The sequence below is a fragment of the Pseudorca crassidens genome, chromosome 2, assembly GCF_039906515.1.
Source record: "Pseudorca crassidens isolate mPseCra1 chromosome 2, mPseCra1.hap1, whole genome shotgun sequence".
NCBI lineage: Eukaryota > Metazoa > Chordata > Mammalia > Artiodactyla > Delphinidae > Pseudorca > Pseudorca crassidens.
This window is the reverse complement of record NC_090297.1, coordinates 146,629,250-146,640,105: the sequence shown is the minus strand read 5'-3', so window position 1 is coordinate 146,640,105 and position 10,856 is coordinate 146,629,250. Positions and strand designations below refer to the sequence as shown.

The 10,856-nt window shown below is 41.4% G+C and overlaps 1 protein-coding gene across 3 annotated transcripts in view; it reads left to right on the top strand.

The window, feature by feature from the left end:
• Positions 1 to 3,155: 3,155 nt before the first annotated feature.
• UTP25 (UTP25 small subunit processome component) overlaps positions 3,156 to 10,856 on the top strand; it is a 32,620-nt gene continuing 24,919 nt past the window's right edge. For 2 of the 3 annotated variants that reach the window (XM_067729082.1, XM_067729081.1), the window contains exons 1-5: positions 3,156 to 3,372; positions 4,536 to 4,575; positions 5,273 to 5,504; positions 7,509 to 7,679; positions 9,872 to 9,960. In XM_067729082.1, coding sequence (XP_067585183.1) covers positions 3,266 to 3,372; positions 4,536 to 4,575; positions 5,273 to 5,504; positions 7,509 to 7,679; positions 9,872 to 9,960 — 639 coding nt within the window. In that variant the 5' untranslated portion in view covers positions 3,156 to 3,265. The remainder of the gene's footprint in view (positions 3,373 to 4,535; positions 4,576 to 5,272; positions 5,505 to 7,508; positions 7,680 to 9,871; positions 9,961 to 10,856) is intronic. The other variant, XM_067729083.1, reaches the window with a different exon arrangement.

The window sequence follows — 10,856 nt, the reverse complement described above, 5'->3', positions numbered from 1 at the left end:
AACTCAAACTTCCGCAGCATCTGATCTGTATCCTCAAATTGTGCTCCTTCCCCACCTTCCCATTCCTGCTCTGTTGAGAATCTCAGATAGACTCCTGTTTACTTTCTGTGGTTTGTATTAGGACATAGTTTGTCTTTTCAAATACATCACCATATGTCAAATAAGCTCTTTCAAATCATGTACACCATAATATTTGCAAGGGATTAAAACACATCAATTTGTATAATTCCATGAGTTCATAATGATACTAAAAATTTTTTTGAAAACTTGATTGGTCAACATTAGAAGATCTAGTGAATTGACTCCTTGTGTTGAAAATTAGTAAATGAAAGGAGAGAATCAAGCATTTCTTCTGCTTTTCCTATACAAACAGCACCACTGGGTAAGCAAAATTTAGGGGAAGGAAAAGCTTGCTTTCATAGAAATAGTCCAGCAAGTAAGTGAAGAAGAAATGATAGAATATCACCTCATGATAGAATTAGAATGTGACCTCTAATGAATGAACGAATTTAGACATTGACTACCAATGACTGGTAACATCACAGAATGAAAGGCAACCAGACGGTATACGCCTCCTGATGGAAGTATAAAATATTAGCTATAATGAAATCTGATCAAAGTTCTAAATCCCACAATGTATTCACGAGAAACACAGAGAACAGCAGAACATGTTCAACTAACAGTGTAAAAAAAAAAAAAGACGACAATTATGAGACAATCAGAAATCTGAATACTGACTGGTTATATGATGATATTAAATAATTGTTATCACCTTTTTTTTCCGGGTGAAATAGTGCCATTGTAGCTATGTTAAAGAAAGAACCCTTATCTTTCAGATATTTAAAAATAAATATTTACAGATAAAATAATACACTGTCTGGGATTTGCTTCAAAAATAATACGGGGGCGGGAGTTAGGGGTAGTGTGTGGGCATACAAATGAAACAAGATGGCCTTGCATTGAAGCCGAGGGATGGGAACATGGGAGTGTGTTATACTGTTTTGTCTACTTTTGTATATACTTGAAATTTTCCAAAGAAAAAGTTTTTAATAAAGAAAAACTAACACTTTTCTAAATATTCTGACCATCTTGTCCTAAGGGACAGCCACCCCCCTCCCACCCCTTGAGATCGTTATCCTAGGGAGTCTCCCCGAATTGAAAATACCCAAGTAACATTAATTCATCAGCCTCGCTTTACAAACTAGTACAAAAGATTATTTCCTGGACTGTTTTTACCCCTGAAAATACTGAGTCCCTGAGGGCAAAGGTCAAAGAAAACCCTGCAGGAGGGAAAAGGAAGGGCTGAGTGTGGGAAGAAGAAAAGGAAGAACAAATTTTGCCTTTATTACAATTTTTCCAGGGCCTTCACTAGTTGGCACATGCATCTTCTTTGTGTGGGTTTTACTAAGAGAACTTTCACTGGAGGCATGAAAAATATGTTTAAATTCTGAACTCTCAGGTTAAAATTTCACACAGCATACCCTTTTATGTTGTCAAAGGCTAATATAAATATTTTCAGAAGCAGGCTCAGTGAGCCAATGATGAGAGCACTTGGGTGGAGCTAGGGCACAGTTCTGTCTGAACCTGGGAACAGTCTAGACCTGTCCATAGGACTACAATGACATGGAAACCAGGAGAGAGTAAAGAGTCACATCAAATGCTCAAGAGTATAGCTTTTCATAGCAGATCTCTGGAAGAACACCAAGAAACTGGTTGCCTCTGGGGAGGGAAGCTGGGGCACTTGGAATAGGGTGGGAGGAGAAAAAACATTGTATGACTTTATTGTCATAGCGCCTTGATATGTATGATGACATTTGCAAACAGCCTTTTGTTGATGTAAGTGACTGTACTTTTTATCTTGAAATTAGACAGAAGACAGATGTCTCTTTGTTTATGGGTTCCTTGGCTGGGCCATCTGCTGGCACTACCTGCTGTTTGCATATTTTCTTGATACTCCCTCCCCTCGCCTCCCTACCCCACCCTAACCTCCCAGAATCTAACCACAAAAATAGGATTTTAATAGTTTTAGTGTGACTTCTATAGGTGTGACATGGTATTGGACAAAGGTCAGATTCTCTCACAGACGCTCCTCTAATAGCAGAGCCAGTGAACACTGTCTTTGATGGCTCCTATTTCACCTTATTCAGGTGAATTCTGTGGTTTATGATTGACATTGTAAGTTACTATTAGAAAAAAAGTGTCTCTGTGTTTATCCTGTGGTTTTTAAGTATCCCTGCACACTCTGCCTGTCTCTAGAGTATTCAGTCCAGTTGCATTGTTTTTTCCTCTTTGTTTATTGAGATTATTATTTACTTGCATTAAAATGTACCCATTTTAAAGGTACAGTTTGATTAATTTTGTTAATTGTATACAAGGTGTAACCACCACCACGATCCAGATATAGAAAAGTTACTTACCCTTTAAAAGTTTTTCATCCCAATTTGCCCCAATTCAGTTTTGAGACACTTTACTGAGTTTTACTGCTTTCTCTAACATCGACTCTCCGGGTGATTTAGGAAAGGCACTTTACCTCTCTGGATGTGTTTTTGCTTTTATAACATGAAAAATGCCAGAAGACATTTGTTACCAGGGGCCCTTGCAATACTTTCAGAAAATGAGGGGGTAGGGTAAGGGCGGGAATCTCAGCCTTGCGCCCCCATTCTTCACATAGCAGACGCATGTGGCAGATCCTAGTGGGAAAAGCCTGTGGTCGCCTGTGGTTTCCATCTCCTCTCTTGCTAGTGTGTATGTAACCTTTTGTAAGCATCAGCTTTCTCGTCTCCGATATCAGGCTTATTAACAAGGCCTATTTGTTTACTGTTGTGAGGATGAACTGAGATGCGCCGGCAGCCTTAAATGTTAGTTGGTATTTGTATTATGGCATAATATAAAGGCACTGCATTCAACCATCTCGGTTACTACACGTTTATGCAGTCTGATTCTCACAGCCAAAACAGACGCACAAAGTACACTCACCCATTTACCCACCTGGGTAAGCCCGAAGCCTGCCTGCCGGCCTTCCTTTCGGGGCTCGGAGAAAAGCTGCGCACGCGTGCATGCGCTTCCAAAGAGCCTCGCTAGGGGACGGAATGGGAAACAGAAGTTCTAACGCCTGTCGTACAAGCGCGACGTAAAGCGGGTCTGCTTTACGGCACCCTGCTTCCGCCGTAAAGCGCCGTCAGAAATCCCGCGTGAGTGGGTTGACGAGACTACTTCCAGGTGGAAAGTGCGGTTCTTGGAAGTTGGCTGACTTGACGTCTACCCCATGGGCAAGCGCAGGAGCCGGAGCCAGAGCCAGCTGCTCAACTCCCTAACCAAAAAGCAGAAGAAGCATCTAAGGGATTTCGGCGAGGAGCATCCCTTCTATGACAGGTATGGAGAGGCAAGGCTGGGACCGGCGCTGCCGGCGTCCTTTCCCGGTGGGAGCCCGCGTGTCCCCGCGTTTGGTCCGCCGGTGCCCCGGGGATAGTGACAGGGCAGCTCCCGCCGCGTCCCACGCTGCCCCGGCGCCGGCCTAGCTCGCCCGGGGATCCTGGCGGCTTCCCGCCTGAGATGGGGTTCTTCACTCGTCTTTCTACCTTTTGTTTAGCCGGTAGCTTTATGCTAGACGGCACGCCTCCTGTGTGGCGACTGGGCAGAGATTTTATAAGCTTCTTTTCGTTTTATATGTTTTTAAAGAATTGCTTGGGGGCTTCCCTGGTGGTGCAGTGGTTAAGAATCCGCCTGCCAACGCAGGGGACAGGGGTTCGAGCCCTGGTCCGGGAAGATCCCACATGCCGCGGAGCAACTAAGCCCGTTCGCGCGCCACAGCTATTGAGCCTGCACTCTAGAGCCCGCGAGCCACAACTATTGAGCCAGGGTGCTGCAACTACTGATGCCCGCGAGCCTAGAGCCCCTGCTCCGCAACAAGAGAAGCCACCGCAATGAAGCCCGCGCACCGCAACAAAGAGTAACCCCCGCTCGCCACAACTAGAGAAAGCCCGGGCGCAGCAACGAAGACCCATAGCAGTCAAAAATAAATTAATTAAATAAGTTAAAAAAAAAAAAAAAGAATTGCTTGGGACCCTGGACATCACCGATCTATTCAATGACAATGAGGAAACTAATGTTTGGGTAGTTGTGGGTTCCTCTATTAAGTGTCCAGACTCTCAGTTATGATCTTTGCGCTCATCCCACCACTTTGAGCTGCTTTATCAACAGTTAGAAGGATAGTCTACTTAAGAAATTTGCTAGAAAAGGTGAACCCCGAGGGCTTTTATTTGCCAGAATTTCCCATCTTTTGGATGAGAGCCTGTTACTGTGTGACTGTAGTATTTGTCATGTGGTCTTGTTAGACTTTTTCATTTGTCTGTTATTATCTATTTGGCATATTGTTACAAAACCTGTCCAAATGCATATGGAGTTTTTACTTGACAATAGATATAATGTATTTATAACGGTATAGTCTGCCATGTTCATTTAAAGTTGTATCATTAGACTTTTCCTAAATGCTACATGCTAGTAGTTAAAGTTTAACATTACCTGTTTCTTCTCAGGGTTTCCAGAAAGGAAGCAAAACCACAGAATTGTCAACTGGTAATGCTTTATACCTTCTTTATGATAGTTGATTCTGGACTGTTACTTTTAAGATTATATAGTAATAAAGTTTGGCTATATTTCCACTCTTTGATTTTAGATGTAAGCTATATTTTAGTAATATTGCTTAGTTTTAAGTGCAGATGTCTGTTAAAATGCCATTGTGATAACTAATATAGTATAGAGTATGAAACTGTCCTGAGAGATAAGCCTGTTAGAACCTGTTAAGGAAGCTTACCAGAGGGCTCTTGGTGAATCCTAAGAGGGAACGTCTTGTTTGCTTAACATAAAATAGAGTGCAAAATCATCAAAGGTCTTATTTCATTACCACAGACTCAAAAGTAAACTACACTTTTTAGTTGTAAGTTTTCCTGTTGCTCCTTTAAAGGTGCCACATGTCTGACACATAGGTTAGATCGCCTTATAACCTAAAGCTCCATGTGTTTAGTTGGCTGTCTTTCCACGTGGAACATTAGCAGTTCAAAGAAGAGGAAGAGCTTCTAGAATCATAGCTAGATTAGCTGTTTTAAACAAATTTGGTGCTAGATTTGGTTGAATAGATAGGATTGCATATTTGCAGAAAAGCTAGTGTTTATTTAGAAAAGTCTGAACTTGGTTCCACTGTGGGCCTGATAGTCGTGGGGTAGCAACAAGAACAATATAATTTTTGTTTTTAAAATCCCTATTTTCCTTTTAGTCAGAGAGTTTAGATACTTCAAGTTCTGAAAGTGAAGCAGAGAGTGAACCAGAACAAGTTTCTGGTTACAACAGACTACTTGCCACATTAAAGGATGTTTCCAAGGAAGATGAGGAGGAGGAAGAGGAAGAAGACAGTGTTATAGATGAGACAGAAATGAATCTTGAAGATGGCGATAGTGACATCAGTGTGGAGGAAGAGACGGCAGTAGCGTCTACTGACGTGCAGAAGAGTAAGTGTCTTTGATGTGGGTTTATCATCTTTGCAGGGACCACAGACAGATTGCCCCAGGGGCATGGTGCCTTGTACTGTATGAGCTGGGTGAAAGCACATGGATTCAAAGCAGAGATTCTTAACATTGTTGGGCTCTGTGATATCGTCAAGAATCTGATGAAAACACAGGACCCTCTGGCCATAATAATGCAGAAATGACATTTTTGCTTATGATTTCCAGGATTTCATCAATCCTAGTTCAAATTCCCCTGATTGAGAGGAAAGGGAACATAATTCTGTTTTTGTAATGGTCTCAATTTATGAAAGATTATTGTTCCTCCCCTAGAGGAACCAAGTTTAATGGAAGATAGACATAAAATATACAAAACTTTTCAAGCATCAAATTTGAATGGAACCGATAAATATAAGGTGTTAAAGAGATGCAAAGTGGTCACATGCTGCCAGGGTAAATGAGGGGAGGCTTCAGAGAAGAGCTGGGATTGAAAGCTTCAAGGAACTCTGTCTCACTCAGACATCTAGGTGACTATTTTTTTATTATTATTATTTATTTATTTATTTTTGGCTGCATTGGGTCTTTGTTGCAGTGCGCCGGCTTCTTACTGTGGTGGCTTCTCTTGTTGTGGAGCATGGGCTCTAGGCACGTGGGCTTCAGTAGTTGTGGCACGTGGGCTCAGTAGTTATGGCTCGTGGGCTCTAGAGTGCAGGCTCTGTAGTTGTGGCGCACGGGCTTAGTTGCTCCGCAGCATGTGGGATCTTCCCAGACTAGGGCTCAAACCCACGTCCCCTGCATTGGCAGGCGAATTCTTAACCACTGTGCCACCAGGGAAGTCCCCATAGGTGACTTTTTAATTTAACTTTAAAATCATCTTTATTGAGGTATGAATTACATTCAACAAGGTGTACCCTTTTTAAGTATGTAATTTGATAAGTTTTGACAAATGTGTATATCTATATTGTCACCACCAAAGTCAAGATACAGAACACTTCCAATACCTACAAAAGGTTCCTTCTTGTCCTTTTACAGTCAGTTTCCCAGGCCTGGCATCAGGCAACCACTGACATCTTTCTTTCTGTATGTATTAGTGTTTCCTATTCTAGAAATTCATATGAATGGAAGCATACAATAAGTACCCTTTTGCGTGTGGCTTCTTTGGCTCCTCATGTTGTGACTCATCCGCGTAGTTCATGTTAGTAATTCATTTCTTTTATTACTGGAATAGTAGTCCATTGTCTGAATATATCTGGGTAACTTTTTATATCCTATTATCTTAATGCCTATTTGCATTACTGTATTTTTTTCTATACTTTAAGGTGTCACACACCATTCTTAGTATTTTAATTTATCACTTGTACTGGGATAAAAAACTCGTTGCCTCAGACTTAGGGGTTTTTTTGTTTAATTTTGTTGGTTTTCCAGTTTTCTTTCATGTTTTGGGTTTTTAAAAATGAAAAGTTTGTCTTTTTTAATTATAAAAGTAATATATATTTACTGTAAAATTTAAGAGGGTAATATAGTTAACGTATATCTCCTCCACCCTGAGATGAACACCTTTAACATTTTATAGAACCTTCCAGACTACATTTTTATGGATATGAGTGAATACAAGTATCTACATATATTTGTGTGTATGTGCATAATGGTCTTGTACATTTCTGTAACTTACTTTTTTCTTTAATAATATAACGTGTGTAACTGTGGGTTCACATTAGCTTAATCACATAGTATTTCATTGTAAATAATATGTGGTAATTTAATTAGTACCCCATCGATAGAAATGACGAAATCATTTTTTTTCTAGTTATTTGTTATATCAACGCTGATTTGAACATCTTTACATGTACTGGGTCAGTAGTCAAGCTCAATTTTGAAACTTATGTCTTCTACCTGAATTTGCTTAAAAGTAAATGATAGCCTAAGGAATTCGATTTCATTTGTCAACAGAAGTGTAATTATATTTATGAGTAGTAAATAATTTCACAAAATGTTTTATCAAAACTGCAGATGCGGCCTTACCTGCTGACCCTAAGGGAAAAGATGGGCACGGGCCACCTGGCACATTAGAGGAATCCCCAGAGGAGTTTACAGATGCAAAACATGAGTCACTCTTCAGCCTAGAAACCAACTTTCTCGAAGAGGAAAGAGAAGGCAACTGTTCTCTGAAAGCATTACAAGGTCACAGCACAGCTCGTGATGTTTGAATTCAGCTGGTGCTTAGTATGGGTGGTTGTGGTCTAATACCTGTTAAATCTCCTGTTATTGGAATGAGCAGTAATAGAAACAGATAGTTTAGCAGCTAGATGTAGAGCTGGAAAGAAATGCTTCTCCAAGATCTTTTGTGTTTTTCAGGGTTAGGCAGTGTTGGGAGTGGGCGCGGCTGTTCAGGAGAACAAACAGTTGAAGAATGATAGCAGGGAAGGCCAGTTCCCCAAAGCTCACATCCACAGCTGGAGTCAGGGGAAGACTTCTGATTTTTTTCCCCAAGCAGGGAAGGGAGAGAAAGAGGAGAAAAGTACTTTGCAATTTTCTCTCTATCCTTCACTTGCTCTTCCTCATTGGAGCAGTAATTTTCCAGATTTGTGAGACACGGCAGTGGCTAATCTGATTGGTCCTTATTACCAGGAAGCACCTCAGAAGCCAGAAAGCTCCACCCTGTCTCCCCAGTCTCTCTCTTTATTTTTGGCTGCATTGGGTCTTTGTGGCAGTGGGCAGGCTTCTCGCTGTGGTGGCTTCTCTTGTTGTGGAGCACAGGCTGTAGGCACGCGGGCTTCAGCAGTTGTGACACGCGGGCTCAGCAGTTGTGACACACAGGCTCAGTAGTTGTGGCTCACGGGCTTAGTTGCTCCGCGGCATGTGGGATCTTCCCAGACTAGGGCTCGAACCCGTGTCCCCTGCATTGGCAGGCGGATTCTTAACCACTCTGCCACTGGGGAAGTCCCCATAGGTGACTTTTTAATTTAACTTTAAAATCAACTTTAATGAGGTATGAATTACATTCAACAAGGTGTACCCTTTTTAAGTATGTAATTTGATAAGTTTTGACAGATGTGTATATCTATATTGTCACCGCCAAAGTCAAGATACAGAACACTCTGGGCCATGCCTCTGTCCCCATGACTGTCACTTAGACAAGCCTCTGGTAGGCTGAGACAGGGCTCTGCTGTCTCTCAGATCCCTGTGTCTTAGCCTGTGCCTGGGTGGGCGAGTCAGGTTGGTCTCATTCTGTGTCCTGACTGCCTTTTTTTTGGTCCCAGTGCCATTCTTCAACCAGCTGTGCCATTGAAGTTGAAATTTTAATCCTCCTTTGGTTCTGTTAGCTATTCTAGACAAGAGGAAGAAGTAGCAGGTAGAATTTGGGCACAAACTGCATTCTGAACTCAAAAAAACTTAAAAAAAAAAAAACCTGGAGGAAACACTAGGAAGCTTGACTATCCTGAAGTTTCTCTGGTTGTTTGGTCTGTACTGATATATTATTACCTAGAATTCTTATTTCCTATTGTTCACCTTTATCTTAGGTCTTAATGTAAGGTGCACTGCATTTGAAGTTTTACTACCTGGGTCCTTGAATGGGTCATTTAACTTTGTTTCTTACATGAGTGGGACTGGAAGAGAAGATTGGGTGGCCAGCGCAGAGCACTGATACCCTGAGCAATGACCCTACCATTTTGATCATTTGTTCACCTCAGTTGAGTGTTGAGCATTTATATTTGTCTTCCAGTGCAGGTTAAATCAGACATGGAATCTGCCCTCAGGGATCTTGCAGTCTAGTTAGGTGAGGTAGGACATGCACATATATGTGTTGGTGTGGATAACTGAGGGCAGGGTGGGGCACTTGAGAGAAAGTGATGACTGTCTATAGGGGACCAGAGATGGCTTCTTTGGAGCCAGAACTGTGCCTGACACAGTAGGCTCCTGGGAAATAGCTATTTATTGTGATAGCTATAGGGGGTATAGCTATCACAATAGGGGGTAACATTCAACTGATACTATTTGGATATATAGAAATGTGGTGAACCAGAGAATAGAATTTTCAGTTAAAGGAAGGAAAGCCACAGTGGCAGAAGAATTTGAGAGCCATGTAATTCAAAAATTACATTAGAGAGGTAAGTTAGAGGTGTATGTTGAATTTCAGACCGAGACGTTTCTTCAAAGGTTTTTGAGCTGGGGAATAATGTGATTAAAGAAATGCTTTAGGGAGATGAACCTGTCAGAAACTTTTAAGCTCTGGACTGGGATAAATGATGGGGAAAGTTGATGGGGAAAAAGATGAGTTAACATCATGAAAACAGGATGTCATTCACAGGGGAAGACTGGAAAATCCCTGTCATTTGCTCTAAGTGTTCTAATATTCTTTATTTCTGAATTAGATCCATTTGCACAACATGTAAACAAAGAACTGAAAGAAAAAGAAATCCAGGCTGTTGCCACAAATCCCAAAACTACCCACCAGCTAAAAGTAAGCATTGTTCCATCATCACAGTCACAAATGGAGAAAAGCAGTGGTCTTGGGTTTTAGTGGTCTCCCTGAATGTATGATACACACCCGTGGCAGATGGCTTGATAGGGAGCAAGACAGAAGAAGACTGGAAGAGCCCAGTAAGGCACAGACATAGCTAGCAAAGGCACTGGGAAGCTGGAAGGTGGGGACCAATAAGATAAGAATGCTTTGGAGACAGGTACACCAGGGTTTAGACCAACGTCTTCAAGGGGCTATCTCATGACCTAAGGCAAGTTAATCTACCTTTTTAATCTTCACTGTTCTCATCTGTTAGAGGGGGACAGTAATGCCTGCATCAAAATAAAGTAATTTATTTTACTAGAAGATACATACAAAGTGTTCAGTCAAACAGTAGCTACTGCTGTTCATTTGTTTGAAATATCTGAGATAAGTTCACACCTAAATTATTCAGTATGGAGCAGTTTTTGCTTCTTTTTTTGGTGATTTTTTTTTTTCACCACTGATGCTATTCATAAGAATTGGTCATCCTTGTTTCCTTGTTTCATTGAAATTTTTATTGAGATAATAATTATAGATGCAGTTGTAAGAAATAATACAAAGGTATCCCATGTGCCCTTTGCCCGGTTTCCCCCAGTGGTAGCATCTTACAAAACTGTAGTACAATATCACAAGTAGGAAATTTCCACTGATACAATCTACCTGTCTTATTCAGATTTCCTCACTTTTGCTCCTGCTCCTTTGTGTTATTTAGTTCTATACTGTTTTATCACGTGTAGGTTGCCCTGGCCACCACCACAGTCAACATACAGAGCATTTCCAGCACCAAAGATCCCTCCTCTTCGCTGGTGCCATTTTATAACCACACCCACCTCCCTTCCCCCATTCCTAACCCT